At 46.1% G+C, this 18,395-nt stretch overlaps 1 protein-coding gene across 3 annotated transcripts; it reads left to right on the plus strand.

Annotated features, from left to right (window-relative positions):
* Positions 1 to 1,218: 1,218 nt before the first annotated feature.
* RPS15A (ribosomal protein S15a) lies at positions 1,219 to 15,646 on the plus strand. 3 transcript variants are annotated; one of them, XR_009211810.1, is made up of 6 exons: positions 1,219 to 1,320; positions 2,525 to 2,662; positions 3,504 to 3,583; positions 6,807 to 6,892; positions 8,529 to 8,850; positions 14,047 to 15,645. XR_009211810.1 is itself a non-coding variant. In XM_032144653.3 (5 exons), exons 2-5 carry the CDS (start codon positions 2,530 to 2,532, stop codon positions 8,620 to 8,622), a joined length of 393 nt encoding a protein of 130 aa, XP_032000544.1. In that variant the 5' UTR covers positions 1,295 to 1,385; positions 2,525 to 2,529; the 3' UTR covers positions 8,623 to 10,337. The 3 variants fall into 3 exon arrangements, 1 of the variants encoding a protein (XP_032000544.1); XR_009211811.1 differs by lacking the exon at positions 1,219 to 1,320 and adding an exon at positions 1,868 to 2,285 and having other exon boundaries at positions 14,047 to 15,646; XM_032144653.3 differs by lacking the exon at positions 14,047 to 15,645 and having other exon boundaries at positions 1,295 to 1,385; positions 8,529 to 10,337.
* Positions 15,647 to 18,395: the final 2,749 nt, after the last annotated feature.

The following is an 18,395-nucleotide window of genomic DNA, read 5'->3' on the forward strand; positions in this document are numbered from 1 at the left end:
TGAAGTACGCTGTGTGGTCCTTACATGTCTATAAGGTACGCTTTAAGAGCATGGTGGCCACACCTGTAATCCCACCACTTTGGGAAGCCTGGGCAGGAGGTTCACTGGAGTCCATGAGTTTGAGGTTGCATTGAGCCGAGTGTACCCCTGCACTCTAGACTGGGCAACAGAGCAGGGCCCTGTCTATGAAAAATTTTAAAAACAAAAATGTTTAAGTTTATTTATTTAGCAAATATCCAGGCACCATGCTAGAGGGAAGAGGAAATGCAACGAACGAGCAGGGGCCAATGATGACGTGTGAGAGAGGAGGAAGCTCGAAGAACCGGCAGGGACAGAACTGGCTAAATGGTGCCTGTGTGGGCACCTCGTACCCCAGGGCCTTGCTAGCGTCTGGTACATGGGTGCTCAGTAAACAACTGTTGGGTGACTTTTGTCTGAGCTTCACTTATTTTTTAATGAAAAAAAAAAAAAGATACTTTAGCTGGGTGTGATGGCTCACGCCTGTAATCCCAGCACTTTGGGAGGCCGAGGTGGGCAGATCACTTGATGTCAGGGGTTTGCGACGAGCCTGGCCAACACGGTGAAACCCCGTCTCTACTAAAAATATAAAAATTGGCCGGATGTGATGGCGGGCGCCTGTAATCCCAGCTACTCTGGAGGCTGAGGCAGGAGAATCGCTTGAACCCGGGAGGCGGAGGCTGCAGTGCGCCAAGATCGCGCCACTGGACTCCAGCCTGGGCGACAGAGCGAGAGTCCGTATCAAAAGTAAACTAAAATAAAAATTAAGGCCCGCGCGGTGGCTCCCGCCTGTAATCCCAGCACTTTCGGAGGCCGAGGCGGGCGGATCGCAAGGTCAGGAGATCAAGAACATCTTCGCCAACTTGGGGAAACCCCGTCTCTACTAAAAATACAAAAATTAGCCGGGCGTGGTGGCGCACCCCTGTAGTCCCAGCTCTTCAGGAGGCTGAGCCAGGAGAATCACTTGAACCCGGGAGGCGGAGGTTGCAGTGAGCCGAGATCACGCCACTGCACTCCAGCCTGGGCTACAAGAGCGAAACTCTGTCTCAAAAAAAAAAAAAAAAAAAAATGTAGACGAACCTCCAACGAACCGCTCACCTTGCTTCTCCCAGGCCCCACCGGGGGAGGTCGATTCCATCGACTCTCAACTGCCAACCCCTGAGGAGGCTCCGCCTTCCTCGTCCTTCTCCTAGGCGGTCCTTGTTTTTGCCGGTCCTTTGAAAGTCTCGCGATAGCTCTCCCGCTTCCCATAACTCCGTGCGCTCTCCCCTCCCGTCCTCTTTCCGCCATCTTTCCGCGCCGGTGAGTAGCACTCTCTGAGAGCTCCAATTCATCCGTCTGCCATCGGCGCCATCCTGCAATCTAAGGTTCGGTCTTGGTGTCCTGCGAGGAGGCTGGCCCCCTCCTTGGCCGAGGATCCTGGCCTTGCCGGTTCCTGGACAGGCATAGAGGAGAGCCTTGCCTGGGCACCCCAGACTGTGCACTCCAGGGATCCCGGGCCGTGGGGTGCAGGCCGCAGCGCTGGCGGGAGCCGGAGCCTTCAACTGCCCAGCTAGGCGGTAGCTCCGGTTCGGGCCGGAGCGTCTGGATCTCCCTTTAGTGCTGAGGCAGCGCCTTGGTCCCGGGCGGCGGGCAACATCGGGGCTGGTGGGCCGTGCAGCTTCTTGCTGCGGCCGCACTGGGAGCTTGGGAGGCTGAGGCCACCCAGCAGGTAAAAGCTGCATCGTGCCGGGGTTGGCAGTTTGCTGGGTGCCAACTTGGATCTTCTGGGCCGCGGAGTTTTTCTTTAGACACTTTTGAACTTAAGGGATTTAAGTTATTCTCTTTACTATTGGCACTTTGGTCTCCATACTCAAGACTTGTTTTCAAAACTTCAGTGTAGTTTGCGGTTCGTGCCCATTAGAAGAGAGTCCAGTCTGACAGCATGTAAAATGTTTCTATTTGTCACTATGGCTCTTGCTGTTGGACTCAATTTTAAATGGCACGAAGATGGATGTTTAATAGTTAGATGTGTTCATGGTAAGTGAGAGTGAACTGATTTAAAGTACAATGTTAATAGTACAGAATCTGCTGATTTTCAGCAATTTGGAAAATGTTGTCGATGATACTCTGCTTCTATTCTGAATCACTGATCGACTGTACCCGATGTTTTCGTTTCCGTAGCTGGTAGTTGCTGCCAGTTCTGACGTTTTCTTGTGTCAAGTGGATTTTGTCCCACATTTTTTTGCCTCCAGACGTTGGTGTGTGGCACGATTCGAAGAAGAGTGGTTAGTGAATGAATGAGTTTCAAAATGTGCAGGCTGACGTCCCGATAACCTGTTTTCAACAACCGTAGTAAATAGGAGTTTTCCTGGGTGGTGGGAAGTGGAGAAGCAGCCTGCTTAGGCTTAAGAAAACTTCGCCAAGGTGGGGCCAGAAAAGAAAGAATACTTCCGCAGTGTAATGGTTGGTGTCTGTTGATGTTGGCAATGCCAGTAAAACCTCCTGTTTTGTCTTCCTTGAACAGCCACAATGGTGCGCATGAATGTCCTGGCGGATGCTCTCAAGAGCATCAACAATGCCGAAAAGAGAGGCAAACGCCAGGTGCTTATTAGGCCGTGCTCCAAAGTCATCGTCCGGTTTCTCACCGTGATGATGAAGCATGGTAAGTCTGCTGCCGCGGTGTTTTATGTTTTGATGTGAGACTCTTTAAGAAATCAGTCCTGTAGAAATTAATTATGGGGGACCAAAGTATGTCTGTCATACCTGAGAACGAATGCAATTGAACTGTGGGCTGTGGAGGAGGGGATAGTCTGAAACTGCTAAAGAGTCACTTAGAGTAGGACTGCTGGAAAAAGAAGCTCTGCTAGGTGTTTGGGAGCTAAATGAATCTAAGCCATTGAAAGGACTCCTGAGCTCATTTCGAGACCAGCCTGGCCAACGTGGCAAAAGCTCGTCTGTACTAAAAAAAACCACAAAAAACAAAACAAAAATTAGCCGGTCGTGGTGGCAGGCGCCTGTAATCCCAGCTCTTTGGAGGCTGAGGCAGGCAGCATTGCTTGAACCCAGGAGGTGGAGGTTGCAGTGAGCCGAGATTGGCCACTGCATTCCAGCCTGGGCGACAGTGCAAGACTCCATCTCAAACAAAAAAAGAAAAAAAGAAAGGACTCTTGAGATCTTCTCAGAGCTCTTTGAGAGGAAAGATGGGATTATTGCAATTCTTTGGCACAAAGTAGTCTTTGGGAATGGGAAGCAGTGAAGGGAGGGTCAAGGGGAAAATAATTTCTTTCAGAATTGCAAGGTGGATTGTTTTGGGTATTGTCTCCCAAATCTTATATGTTAGGTTGTAAAACTTAGTTCTCATACAGAGCAACTGGCTTCTCCCAGCTTCTTGGAGAAGCAGTCACTGAGGTGATGAGAGAGTGAAGAATTGAGTAGGCTAGAGCACAGGGATTTAGCTCTCAAGTTGATGTCTTTTATTTAATCCAGTCAGTTATCTTTTGTAGGTTACATTGGCGAATTTGAAATCATTGATGACCACAGAGCTGGGAAAATTGTTGTGAACCTCACAGGCAGGCTCAACAAGGTAAGAATGAGTGATCTATATATTTCAAAGCTTTAAGAATTTTTTAATGTGGCGTTAAATGTTGTAATTGCCTTTGGAAGTACTGAGTAGTGGTGCCATACTTGCTTTATCCAGTTACTTTAAAAAGGTTTAAAAATTGACACATGTAACTTCATTTGTTCTCCTGGGTTGATTGTGCTAGGATTATGTCAGTTGACCTAGTGTTTTTATGGGGTATAAGTTGTCTCAGGAGAGATGGGGGTGAAACCAACCCTGGTACTGGTATCTGGATGTTAATACTACCCATCTCACTGGCCTGAACTTCGGTGGCTCAAGGCCACTGAGCCTTTTGTCCAAGGTGCTGTGTCCTTCCTCTCAGTGATGTGTTGGGTTTTTTGAATGGAATCTTTATGTTTGAGTAAGTGGGGCTTTCTAAGTAGCAATATTAATACTTTTTCTGTTTTTGCTGGCATAGGTCTTTGGGGTCTATGCTGCTTTTCAGTTTGACTTGTCAACACCTTAACCAAGTAAAACTGTCTTTGTGGTTTAAGTGATTGCCTGTGTTTTGGGGGCAGGTGTCTAAGCTAGTTGAGGTGTCCACTGTGCTTCCTATCAGGTTTGTAGCTTTCAGATTTGCGAGGAGGCAGATCCTCTAGTCCAAGCTTGTCCAACCTGCCTTATTTTGTTGTTTTGTTTTAGACTTGTAGCAGCCTGAAACCATGGTATTTAGTTTCTGTCTCTAGTGATAAATGGAAAAGAGGGATGAGGAAGGGGCCTTACTGGCCCAACTGGAAACAGAAACTAAGAACCCATGACTGTATTCTCTCCCTGGGACACCCCTGTGTTTATTGCAACAGATAGTGGGGAAAGAGACCCAGAAGGTGAGTTGCTGAAGTATTTATTAAAGATTTGAAGAACTAGCTGGGCACGGTGGCTCAACGCCTGTAATCCCAGCACTTTGGGAGGCTGAGGCAGGCGGATCACGAGGTCAGGAGTTTGAGACAAGCCTGGCCAACATGGTGAAACCCCGTCTCTACTAAAAATACAAAAACTAGCCGGGCGCAGTGGCGGGCGCTTGTAATCCCAGGTACTCAGGAGGCTGAGGCAGGAGAATTGCTTGAACCTGGCAGGCGGAGGTTACAGTGAGCTGAGATCGCACCACTGCACTCCAGTCTGGGTGACGGGGCAAGACTCCCTAAGATTTGAAGAACTTGCAAGGGTAATTTTCAGTATGTCATGTTTTGTTCTAGTTGTAGCCATTAGAACCCCACCTCAAAATAGGATTGATTTATTTTTATTTATATTTCTTTTGAGACAGTCTTGCTCTGGCTTAGGCTGGAGTGCAGTGGTGCCATCTTGGCTCACTGCAGCTTCCCTAGCTCAAGCCATCCTCCCACCTCAGCCTCCTGAGTAGCTGGGAATACAGATGCATTCCACTGTGACTGCTAATTTTTTTTTAACTTTTTTGTAGAGGTGGGGTCTCGCTATGTTGCTTAGGTTTGTCTTGGACTCCTGGGCTCAAGTGATCCTCCCACCTCAGCCTCCCAGAGTGCTGGGATTACAGGTGTGAGTCACTGGGCCCAGCCGAGAAATAAATTTGAACAGAGCATTCTGTAAATGGAACTTATTTGTGGCACCCTTGTTCTGTGGTATGCCAGTTTGAAAAATTCTAGCCTATAACAGTTGATATGCAGGCCCTGCTGCTCTCTGCCCATTTTTTGAGACGGAGTCTCACTCTCACCCAGGTTGGAGTGCAGTGGCATGATCTTGGCTACTGCAACCTCCGTCTCCCAGGTTCAAGTGATTCTCCTGCCTCAGCCTCCCTAGTAGCTGAGATTACAGGTGAGTGGCACCATGCCTGACTAATTTTTGTATCTTTAGTAAAGACGGGGATTTGCCATGTTGGCCAGGCTGATCTGGGACTCCTGACCTCAAGTGATCCACCGTGCCTGGCCTGCTCTGTGACTTTCGGCAAAGCAAACAATTTTTGGTTTCTTGGAATTTCATTTCTCCCCATTTATAAGAGAATGTCCTCCTCCATTGCTTTCATGCAAGACATGGACCTACCCTTGGCGTGGAAATTGAGCTTGGAAGTAAGATAGTGTGTAAAGACTAGATTGATTAAAATTCTGGCCTTGATCACATCCTCTTAGGATTCTTCTGGGTTGGGAGAGGGTATGCTGTTTTAATTCTACCAGAATGAGAAGGATTTTTGCTGCTGGAATCAACATAAAACTTGGATGCAGCATGCAGCAGACTTTGGAAAGATCTTTCACTATAGCTTGCTTGGATAAAACTAGTTTTGCCATATTCCTAGACCTGCATTTCTGTAATCTGCTGTGAGATTGTCCTTGTTAGTCAAGTCACAGCATAGCTGATGGGGTAATAGTAGGAGAATTTAAGCAGGCTTCCTGGCGTAGAGCAGTTAGGCCTTTCTGACAAGCCCATTTTCAGTTTCTGTGGGTCAATCTCTGCTTTTGGAAGTGTTTTTCAAGTGTGCCTGTGGTTTTAGAGCAGATTTTGTGAGCGGAGGGTCTTCAGTTAGTGGACTTTCTTCAGTAGTGTTTTAGGGCTGGCATGTAGTTGAGTGATGGCAGCTCTTGGCGAGCTCTTACTTGGGAGGATCATTGTTGCCATGTCCCAGTAGCCACGAGATGAGATAATTGCAAGCCCTTTGCTCTTTCTGCCTTCCATCATTCTGTCTGTCAGATTTGTTTGGAAAAATTTGTCTGGGGCTGTAGGACATTGTTTCTTGGAAATATGTAATGGTACTTCATTGGTGGGAACAGCATTCTTAGTTCAGTGCCTGTGCAGCATGTTCCTTAGATATTCTAATAATTTGTAGAGCTTCAGGATTTGAGACCCTACGATTTTATTTCAGCCTTATTATATAAGAAAGGGTTGGCTGTAGTCTCTCTTGTCGAGACTTGATCTCTAGGCTATGTAAAATCTGATCATCCTGGACAGCTCTCCAGCCAACAGGGAGCATGCCAGTGGCCTGACACTGCCATGTATTGCCTTGTTCCATCTCTTTGCGTGCCTTTGCTTTTTCTCCTAGGCATGCATAGTCTTACTTAGGTGTATTTTTTGAAAAGTATGTCAAGCATTGTGCACAGAATAGGTACCCATCTGAATGCTGGGTTGGTTGCTTTGGAGGACTGTTTATTTATGAATGTCATCTTGTGTTATTCAGTTTTTCTGTTACAGGTAAAGTGAAGAATTTTTTTTTGTTGTTATTTTATAGTGCGGAGTGATCAGCCCCAGATTTGACGTGCAACTCAAAGACCTGGAAAAATGGCAGAATAATCTGCTTCCATCCCGCCAGTTTGGGTAAGTTGGCCTTTCCTTAATTAAAAGAAGTTAATGCTAAGAATTGCTGTGATGCAGTTTGACTTGAGGGTTTTTTTTTTTTCTTTTTAAAGCAAAGCAGTGGTAATTTGTCTACTCTTAACCATTTTGACCTAATAATTAGCTCAAGTGTTGTCCATATTTCTTTTCTCTCTATAAAGAGACAGGGTTGGCCAGGCACGGTGGCTTACGCCTGTGATTCTAGCATTTTGGGAGGCTGAGGCAGGCGGATCACCTGAGGTTGGGAGTTCGAGACCACCCTGACCAACATGGAGAAACCCCGTCTCTACCTAAAATACAAAATTAGCCAGGCCTAGTGGCACACGCCTGTGATCCCAGCTACTTGAGAGGCTGAGGCAGGAGAATAGCTTGAACCTGGGAGAGAGGTTGCGGTGAGCCGAGATGTGCCATTGCACTCCAGCCTGGGCAACAAGAGTGAAACTCTGTCTCGAGAAAAGAGAGAGAGACAGGGTTTCACTTTGTTGCCCAGGCTAGAGTGCAGTGGCTATTCACAGGTGTGGTCATAACACACTGCAGCCTTGGCTTCCTGGCCCCGAGCAATCCTCCCCGCTCAGCCTCTTGTGGATTTGGGAATACAGGCACCCGCCACCGTGCCTGGCTATTTGCCACATTTCATGTGTTGGGCTTCAGGTTCTGAGAGGCGCGTGAGAGCTTAGACTGGCAGAAGAGGAGGGTCGTGTCCACTTTCATGTCTGCCCTTTTGGCTCACTGCAGATAGTTCCCTGTGATCCCAGATAGGGCCAGAATCAGTTCTAAGCCTAGGCCTTTGGGAAAACTTAGTTTGGGAATCTTTGTCCTTAAGAGCCTATCTGAGTTCAAACCGTTGTTTTTCTGCCTTAAAGCCATGAGATCTTGGGCAAGTCATAGCCTTGATTTCTTCATCTGTAAAAGTGGTAATAGTTCCTCTGTTTAGCACCTGATTTAATTTTGGTAAAGCACTTTATGAGCTGACACAGTAAATGCGTATCTTTGTGGTTAAGAATTTATACCCTCCAAATTATGCGTCTGGTGCCTTGGTTGAAAGTATTCTTACTTCATGGTTGCTGTATTACAGGTGCGATATTCTCTTACCAAAATCATTTCTCTTTGTAATTATGATACTGATTTTAATGCCGCACATTTGCATACCATATGCTTGTTGCAGTGATCCCCACAGTAACTCATGAAGCAGCCACTCATTGTACAAATGAACATGTCTCCATATAATAGTTTAGCTATTGTACAGTACATGGCAGGAACACAATTCAAACTCAAGTTTATACGAATACTTTCAAAGTCTCCTTACCTGAGAGCAGAAAGTGACATTTAAATTTAAAGGAGTTCCCAGCCTTTGTTTTCAGTGCAGTTTGTTTCATGGTGTGGGCAGAAGTCAGGGCTGTGTGATTGTGTGGCTGGGTTCTCTGGATTTGGCTCTTTGGGTTGCAGGAGTCATGGCTAATACGCTGCATGAGGCACCAGCTCATGTAGGCACTGTCAGTTCTTATGTGCCCCACAGGAAAGCGCCCATAACCACTGATGAGTGTTGATGTTTTTCTGCACTAGAAGGTACTATGTTGAACTATTAAACTTACTAGCACTTTCTTTTTCCACTCCATAGTTTCATTGTACTGACAACCTCAGCTGGCATCATGGACCATGAAGAAGCAAGACGAAAACACACAGGAGGGAAAATTCTGGGATTCTTTTTCTAGGGATGTAATACATATATTTACAAATAAAATGCCTCATGGACTCTGGTGCTTCCACTTGGTCGTTTTGAGCCTTTACAGCAGTGTAGCCAGAGCTTCTGCGGCAGCATGCAGTTGCTTCGTTTATTGGTGAATGCGATTCCCTGGAGTGACTAATACAGCCAAGGGAAAAAGTTCTTATGAAACCAATATGCCTAAGAAACAGTCACCCCTGCTCTCCGCCAAAACCAGGTATTTGACACTAAATATTTTAGTTATATTTCAGTTTTTGTTTTGTTTTGTTTTTTCTTTTTTGGAGACATAGAGTCTCACTCTGTTGCTCAGGCTGGAGTGCAGTGGCATGATCTTGGCTCACTGCAACCTCCACCTCCCGGGTTCAAGTGATTGTCCTGTCTCAGCAGCCTGAGTAACTGGGATTACAGGTGTGTGTCGCCACACCCGGCTAATTTTTATATTTTAGTAGAGACAGAGTTTCGCCATGTTGCCCAGGCTGGTCTCGAACTCTGGGCCTCAAGTGATCAGCCCACCTCGGCCTCCCGAAGTGCTGGGATTACAGCCATGAGCCATTATACCTGGCCTATATTTCAGTATTTTCTATTAGTTTTTGATGAATTTGTTTTGTCTGGCTAGGATTATTGTGTAGATAGGATTTTAGATCTGGCTTTTGTCACTGACTGCTGTAATAAATACTTGCTAGGAATTTTTTTTTTTTTTTTTTGAAGATAAAGTCACTCTGTACACAGGCTGGAGTGCAGTGGCATGATCTTGGCTCACTGCACCTCTGCTTCCCAGATTCAAGTAGTTCTCGTGCCTCAGCCTCCTGAGTAGCTGGGATTACAGGTGTGTGCCACCATGTCTGGCTAATTTTTGTATTTTTAGTAGAGCTGGGGTTTCACCATGTTGTCCAGGCTGGTCTAGAACTCCTGCTCTCAAGTGATCCGCCTGCCTCGGTCTCCCAAAGTGCTGGGATTACAGGTGTGACCACCGCGCCTGGCCTTAAGAATTGTTGCAAGAGGATCTGGTGCCACTTGCAGGTGCCCATTGAAGTGCAGTGGGCGCTGTTGATCACTGAGGAGGTAGTGGGTGCTGACCCGGTGCTGGGGCCTGTCCCCTAGTCTCTGCTCTGTCCTTGGCTAGCCAGGTGGTGTGCCAAGGGGGGAGAGAAGCTACCTTATGAAGGGGCATGGATCAGCTTCCTGAAAGGAGGGTCTGCCTCTGTAAGATGGGAAGTAGCTGAGAATGTTACAGAACGGCCCTAGAGATGGGGCAGATTTGTGAGAAGTGAATTGGGAGGCATGTTTGGGTCCTCTGATGTTTGGGAGGCTGTGGGTAATTAACATGAGTTTTGGGGTCCAGCACCAGAATTCAGGTTTCCTCTTCCACTCAGTAACCTCAACATCCGTATCTGTAATGGGAATGATTCAAAACCTATCCCCGAGTCGAGGGAAAAATGAGATTGTGTAAAGCGCACTTGGCACATGACAGTCACAGGCATGGGGACAGTGAGTCCAGAAGGATTTTCTTATGCCAGCGTTGTAAGCCCTAGGATCACAGGGCTGTGGCTTGTTTAACCATTGTGTCTCTGGTCCCTAGCCTGCACACCTGGCATATAGGGATACCTCAGTCACTTACATGTTGATTGAGTGAATCATCGGTTTCTTTCTGGACACTGACTTCAAAAATAAAATAGGATATGAAAATGGCTCCATTTGTTGTCACCATTTTATGGGGATCCTATGTCCTTTGAAGTGGTCAGGAGTGGGAGAAGCATGATAGGGGAAGAAGGAGTGGTGTGGCTGATGGATTTAACATGTGTTCTTTTATGTTGGCAAGGAAGCAGATGACCTTACCCCTTGTTCCTCAGATCCTATAAGTGGCTTTATAACATGACTCAGGGCTGCTTGGTGTGGGACTAGACCCTAGGGTTTGAGGGTCTGAAGACAATTTAGGTTCGTGCTGGCAGGATGTCTTGGCTCAGAGACAAGTATTTCTGTGGGTTGATCCCAGCCTCCTCCCAGCATACTGCTGCTGCTGGCAGGCAGAGACCCCAGAGTGGGGAGAGGGTGATAGCATCTGGATCATCCATTCCTACCTAGGTGGTTTTGGGTCATAGTAAAAGGGACCTCAGCATCTATCCACTTCTCAGCCTCGGAGCTGCAGGTGTCAGGGATATAATGCACTGTCCAAAAATACATGCAAAACTTAACACCTATGCATTTTTATGGAGAGACTCCATAGAGCCTTTGACCAGAGGCTGAAAGAAATTTGTCATTCAAAAGACCAAGGAACCACTGCCGAGGACCTCTACGTTCAGCAACACATCTATACTCATGCATGCCAAGTGTCCTCACTTAGGGGCTGTTGTCTCACCTCAGGGTCAGGAGTGCCAGGTGAAAGAGCACACAGGTGTCTGGGCAAGGCAGAGTTTGAATCTAGGTCTGGACCAACATCTGAGAAGACGGCTTCACCCCAGGCTAGGAAGTTCACTTTGAGCTCCCGGCCAGGGAGAAAGCAAGCTCTGGGAGACCTAAGCTCTGAATCTCACTTGGCTTTTCAGTCTAATCCATTGTTGCCAAAGACATACTTGCCAATCCCGAATCCTCAGAGGGCTCCATACATGCTGCATGTCAGCCTTCGCTCATGGTTCATCCCACCTGGAATGCCTTTTTCTCTCCAAAGATGTTCCCAAGGGCCAAGTTAAATGTCACTTCCATTTATCTTCCTCCAAAAGGAACATGTGTTTTACTTCATCTTTCTCCTAAAAATGTGAATGCCTTAATGAGACTAATAATGGTTGTTAGTGCTTGCCAGGCGTGGAGCTAAGAGTGTTACATATATTATTTAATCTGAACAATTCTGCATCATGGGTACTATTACCAGCTCCAGTTTTTTTGAGATGGAGTCTCGCTTTGTCGCCCAGGCTGGAGTGCAGTGTCATGAGTTCAAGCGATTCTCATGCTCTAGCCTTCTGAGTAGCTGGGACTACAGCTGGGACTACCAGCACACATCACCACGCCCGGCTAATTTTGTATTTTAGTAGAGACAGGGTTTCGCCATGTTGGCCAGGCTGGTCTTGAACTCCCAACCTCAGGTGATCTGCCCGCCTCAGCCTCCCAAAGTCCTGGAATTACAGGCGTGAGCCGCTGCGCCTGGCCCAGCTCCAGTTGTTCAGGTGAAAAAGGTGAGACAATTGTAAAGCCATTTGTCCAGGAAGTGGTCATGTGAGCATTTAAATGTTTTTAAGCCTCAGCCTACTCCTCTCCAGGCCCTTAGCGTGTTTCGTCATGTGTTTTCCTGGTCTTTCCCAGTGTTTATTAGATGTCTATAGTGTCCAGACAATGTTAGGCAGACGGGACCCAAGGGTGCACAAACAAACAGTCCGTGCCATTATTGGAACCTGTTAATCCCTAAAGGGCTGAGCCTCCCTACAGCAAGAACCCTCTTAGTCACCTGTGTATCCCCAGCATCTAGCCTCTCCCAGGGCATGGCGCTATGCTATATATAAAAAAAAGAAAATCCCTGACCCTCACGGCCATGGGAAAACATGCCTTTTAAAGCATAATCCGGCTGGGTGCGGTGGCTCATGCCTGTAACCCCAGCACTTTGGGAGACCGAGGCAAGTGGATCACCTGAGGTCAGGAGTTTGAGACTAGCCTGGCCAACATGGTGAAACCCCGTCTTTACTAAAAATGCAAAAATTTGCTGGGCGTGGTGGCAGGCACCTGTAATCCCAGCTACTCAGGAGGCTGAGGCAAGAGAACCGCTTGAAGCCTGGAGGCAGAGGTTGCAGTGAGCTGAGATTGCGCCATTGCACTCCAGCCTGGGCGACAAGAGTGAAACTCCGTCTAAAAAAAAAAAAGATAATCCGATCTAGGTGCCTCTGCTGCAGTGTTGCGTTCACAGAATTCCATGGACTCAAAAATCAGTCTTGGAGTAGGCTGGGATATGGGCAGGACACCCAGGTTCTGCCCCCACACCTATCCCCCACCCGGCTTTTTTTTTTTTTTTTTTTTCCCTTGAGACAGTCTCGCCCTGTGAGCCAAGATTGTGCCACTGCACTCCAGCCTGGGCAGCAGAGCAAGACTCCATCTCAAAAAAAAAAAAAACCAAAAAACCAAAATGAGGTTAAGAGAATGGGCTTTGGAATCTAGTGGCTTCACTGGTTGCTTGCTGTGTGATCTCTGGCCACTTGCTGTGCCTCTGTGTGTCAGTTTCCTTGTCTTTAGTAGAGAGATAATAGTAACATTTCCTGTAGTGCTTGTGAAGATTATATATAATGTTTGTAACCTGCTGGAGTGGTCATTAGAGCTGTTTACCAAATATTCAGATTCTCCCCGGTTGGCACATGGTGGGAGTGCCTTGTCCATGTGACTAAGTCTGGCCAGTCAGCTGGGAGCAGAAGTGCCTCCTTCCAGGTGGGAGCCTTTAGTGGCTGGCAGGAGACCTCTATGGCTCCTCTTTCTTTCTTTCTTTTTTTTTTTAATTAATTTTTTTAAATTATACTTTAAGTTTTAGGGTACATGTGTACAATGTGCAGGTTTGTTACATATGTATACATGTGCCATGTTGGTGTGCTGCACCCAGTAACTCATCATTTAACATTAGGTATATCTCCAAATGCTGTCCCTCCCCCCTCCCTCCACCCCACAACAGCCCCGGTGTGTGATGTTCCCCTTCCTGTGTTCATGTGTTCTCATTGTTCAGTTCCCACCTACGAATGAGAACATGCGGTGTTTGGTTTTTTGTCCTTGTGATAGTTTGCTGAGAATGATGGTTTCCAGCTTCATCCATGTCCCTACAAAGGACATGAACTCATCCTTTTTTATGGCTGCATAGTATTCCATGGTGTGTATGTGCCACATTTCTTAATCCAGTCTGTCATTGTTGGACATTTGGGTTGGTTCCAAGTCTTTGCTATTGTGAGTGGTGCCACAATAAACATACATGTGCATGTGTCTTTATAGCAGCATGATTTATAATCCTTTGGGTATATACCCAGTAATGGGATGGCTGGGTCAAATGGTATTTCTAGTTCTAGATCCCTGAGGAATGGCCACACTGACTTCCACAATGGTTGAACTAGTTTACAGTCCCACCAACAGTGTAAAAGTGTTCCTATTTCTCCACATCCTCTCCAGCACCTGTTGTTTCCTGACTTTTTAATGATGGCCATTCTAAGTGGTGTGAGATGGTATCTCATTGTGGTTTTGATTTGCATTTCTCTGATGGCCAGTGATGATGAGCATTTTTTTCATGTGTCTTTTGGCTGCATAAATGTCTTATTTTGAGAAGTGTCTGTTCATACCCTTTGCCCACTTTTTAATGGGGTTGTTTTTTTCTTGTAAATTTGTTTGAGTTCATTGTAGATTCTGGATATTAGCCCTTTGTCAGATGAGTAGATTGCAAAATTTTTCTCCCATTCTGTAGGTTGCCTCAATGAAATACAAGAGGATACAAACAAATGGAAGAACATTCCATGCTCATAGGTAGGAAGAATCAATATCGTGAAAATGGCCATACTGCCCAAGGTAATTTATAGATTCAATGCCATCCCCATCAAGCTACCAATGACTTTCTTCACAGAATTGGAAAAAACTACTTTAAAGTTCACATGGAACCAAAAAAAGAGCCCTCATCGCCAAGTCAATCCTAAGCCAAAAGAACAAAGCTGGAGGCATCACGCTACCTGACTTCAAACCATACTACAAGGCTACAGTAACCAAAACAGCATGGTACTGGTACCAAAACAGATATAGACCAATGGAACAGAACAGAGCCCTCAGAAATAATGCCGCACATCTACAACCATCTGATCTTTGACAAACCTGACAAAAACAAGCAATGGGGAAAGGATTCCCTATTTAATAAATGGTGCTGGGAAAACTGGCTAGCCACGTGTAGAAAGCTGAAACTGGATCCCTTCCTTACACCTTATACAAAAATTAATTCAAGATGGATTAAAGACTTAACTGTTAGACCTAAAACCATAAAAACCCTAGAAGAAAACCTAGGAAATACCATTCAGGTCATAGGCATGGGCAAGGACTTCATGTCTAAAACACCAAAAGCAACGGCAACAAAAGCCAAAATTGACAAATGGGATCTAATTAAACTAAAGAACTTCTGCACAGCAAAATAAACTACCATCAGTGGATATGGCTCCTCTTTCTTTCTGCCATGGTGATGGGCAATTATGCCCAAGAGCGGCTGCTTCATTTGCTTGGCACAGGAGTGAGGGTGACAATGCAGAGATCCAGCCACCCAGCAATGGGTGTGTAGCAAGAGCAAGAAGTGACCCTTTTGTGAATTAAGCAACTGTGATTTGGCGTTTTTATAACCTAACGTATCTTGACTGATACAAATGCTTAGAGCAACCTCTGATATTTAGTAAGGGCTTATTCAGTGGCAGAATAGAAAAGAATGGGATCTAGAGTAATAAAAGGGATTAGCCTTCTCTTTGTCAGTTAGGGATGTCAAGAGATTATCTGTAGCACCCTGTGCTCTCAACATGCCTGTCTTCCATGACCAGCCTGTACCCCCCTCCGTCCACATGTTTTTGTTTTTGTTTTTCCCAGACAGGGTCTCACTCTGTCACCCAGGCTGGAGTGCAAATCGACCTCCTGGGTTCAAGCGATCCTCCTGCCTCACTCTCCCTAGTAGCTGGGACTACAGGCATGTACCACCAGGCCCAGCTAATTTTTTATTTTTTGTAGAGATGGGGCCTCACTATTTTGCCTAGGCTGGTCTCAAACTCCTGGGCTCAAGCAATTCTCCTGCCTCTACCTTCCAAAGTGCTGGGATTATAGGTGTGAGCCATTGTGCCCAGCCACATGGTTCTTAAATACTCACCCGCACCCCAAACCCTCTGACACATGCATTTAGTCCCGGGGTGGGGCAAGTGACTCAACCCAGGTTGAAGATACTTTAGGATATTTTGAACCTGGGAGATGTGAGGGTTGTCTCTTTAAAATGGTGGAAATTGTGAGATTGATCCTCCTAATTTATTTTTAATTTTTTTTTTTAGGCCAAGGTGGGTGGATCACCTGAGGTCAAGAGTTTGAGACCAGCCTGGCCAATATGGTGAAACCTCGTCTCTACTAAAACTACAAAAATTAGCAGGGTGCGGTGGCAGGCGCCTGTAATCCGAGCTACTCGGGAGACTAGGACTACAGGTGCCTGCCACCGTGCTTGGCTAATTTTTGTATTTTTACAAAGTTTTAAATAAAAATTGCTTAAAGCTGAAAATTGGGTGGGTGCAGTGGCTCACGCCTATAATCCTACCACTTCAGGAGGCTGAGGTGGGCAGATCACTTGAGCCCAGGAGTTCGAGATCAGCTTGGGCCACATGATGAAATACCATCTCTACAAAAAAATACAAAAATTAGCCAAGACTACAGGTACACACCTGTAGTCCCAGATACTCCACTGAGGTGGAAGGATCACCTGAACCTGGGGAGGTTGAGGCTGCAGTGAGGTGTGATCGTGCCAATGCACTCCAGCCTGGGTGACAGAGTGAGGTACTGTCTCAAAAAACATAAAAATGAAAAATAAAAAAAGCTGAAAAATTTATATTTAATATTTTGAAAACTTAAATCTTGTTGCATATTATTAAATAACTTTTCCCAGTTCTAGTGTTCAATGTCAGTCTAATTGCTCATCTAAAGGACTGATACTGCATCATACGTGTTGTGTCTCGATCTTATATACAAATTAGAGAGTGATACAAATTGTTTAAATGGCTAAATGTTCCTCAGCTACGGTGAGTAGCCGTATTGGTCTCTTTTAAAAATTTTTATTATTTTTATTTAAACAAAGTTTTAATTTTTTTTGTAGAGACAGGGTCTCATTATGTTGCCCAGGCTGGTCGGCCACAAATGATCCTCCTGCCTCAGTCTCCCAAAGTGCTGGGATTATAGGCATGAACTAACATGCCTGACCCATATTCCTCTCTAACTCATGAGTATGTCTGGAGGCACAATTTGGAACATGAGGAGAAACAGAAAAATGGATTCTCAGCACTTGTGAGAAATGATACTTGTTATACAAGAATCTACTGCATTCAGGCTCCCTGAGAAGAGGAATTTAAGAATTAATTTCTGCTTCCTCTTAAGTGTTTCAACACTCAAGTCCTTTGCATACTCTGAAGCAATGTGTGTCTCCAACACTGATAGCAGCTGCAACCCACAAACCTTCCTGACATAGAATAGTTGCATTCATTCATTCATTTATTTGCCGCACAGGCTGGAGTGGCAGTGGCACGATCTTGGCTTACTGCAACTTCCACCTCCCTGGTTCAAGCCATTCTCCTGCCTTAGCTTCCCGAGTAGCTGGGATTACAGGTGTGCACCACCACGCCTGGCTAATTTTTGTATTTTTTAGTAGAGATGGGGTTTCACCATGTTGGCCAGGCTGGTCTCAAACTCCTGACCTCAACTGATCTGCCTGCCTCGGCCTCCCAAAGTGCTGGGATTACAGGCGTGAGCCACCACACCTGGCCATAGTTGCCTTTTGTTTTGAGATTTTAGGACAAGAGATGATCCTTTTTTTTTTTTTTTGAGACAGAGCTTTGCTCTTGTTGCCCAGCCTGGAGTGCAGTGGTGTGATGTCTACTTACCGCAACCTCTGCTTCCCGTGTTCAAGCAATTCTCCTGCCTCAGCCTCCAGAGTAGCTGGGATTACAGGCATGCGCCACCATGCCCGGTTAATTTTGTATTTTTAGTAAAGATAGGGTTTCTCCATGTTGGTCAGGCTGGTCTTGAACTCCCAACCTCAGGTGATCTCCCCGCTTCGGCCTCCCAAAGTGCTGGGATAACAGGCATGAGCCACCGTGCCCGACAGAGTTGAGACATTCTTTGGGGCCTGAACAGTGTTCATTATGAAATGGATGTTTAGGGCTGCAGATTGTGCTGAGCCAGTACTGAACATAAGATCCTGAGTGGACAGGAACACCTTTGTGGTCACTAGTAAATCTGTTTTTAAGAGCTGGGATAGTGGCTAACACCTGTAATCCCAGCACTGTGGGAGGCTGAGGTGGGGTGATCATTTGAGCCGGGAGTTTGAGACCAGCCTGGGTAACATAACAAGACTCTGTCTCTACAAAAAAGAAAAAAATTAGCTGGGTGTGCTGGCATGAGTCTATAGTCCCAGCTACTCAGGAGGCTGAGGTGGGAGGATCGCTTGAGTCTAGGAGGTCAAGGCTGTAGTGAGTCATGCTTGTGCCACTGCACTCCAGCCTATTTGAGACAGATAATGTGTTTCAAAAAAAAAAAAAAAAAAAACTCTTGGCCAGGTGTGGTGGCTCATGCTTGTAATCCCAGCACTTTGGGAGGCCAAGGCAGGTGGATCACCTGAGGTCAGGAGTTTGAGACCAGCCTGGCCAACAATGGTGAAACCCTATCTCTATTAAAAATACAAAAATTTGCTGGGCTGGTGGCACGCACCTGTAATCCCATCTACTCGGGAGGCTGAGGCAGGAGAATCGCTTGAAGCCAGGAGGCAGAGGTTGCAGTGAGCCGAGATGGTGCCACTGTAGACACTCCAGCCTGAGCAATAAGAGCAAAACTCCATCTCAAAAAAAAAAAAAAAAAAAAGAAAAAGAAAAATCCATTAAAAAAATAATGTATTTGTGAGATGGAGAGCCAATCTTGCTAGGAACTGAGGGGGTTACTGGCTGCAAGGGAGATGGGGAAAACAAGTCCTGGCCTCCACCTAGGGGATCTATAGACTCACAATGCAGGAATTTCCGCGGAGACAGAGGAGCCCTTTAAAGGTACTGT

The sequence above is a fragment of the Hylobates moloch genome, unplaced genomic scaffold (assembly GCF_009828535.3).
Source record: "Hylobates moloch isolate HMO894 unplaced genomic scaffold, HMol_V3 SCAFFOLD_23, whole genome shotgun sequence".
Lineage (NCBI taxonomy): Eukaryota > Metazoa > Chordata > Mammalia > Primates > Hylobatidae > Hylobates > Hylobates moloch.

Coding starts and splice junctions, on each gene's coding strand:
- RPS15A (XM_032144653.3), top strand. CDS start 2,530: ATGGTGCGCATGAATGTCCTGGCGGATGCTCTCAAGAGCATCAACAAT. Junction 3,584..6,806: donor TCACAGGCAGGCTCAACAAG/GTAAGAATGAGT, acceptor GTTATTTTATAG/TGCGGAGTGATCAGCCCCAG. Junction 6,893..8,528: donor CTTCCATCCCGCCAGTTTGG/GTAAGTTGGCCT, acceptor TCCACTCCATAG/TTTCATTGTACTGACAACCT.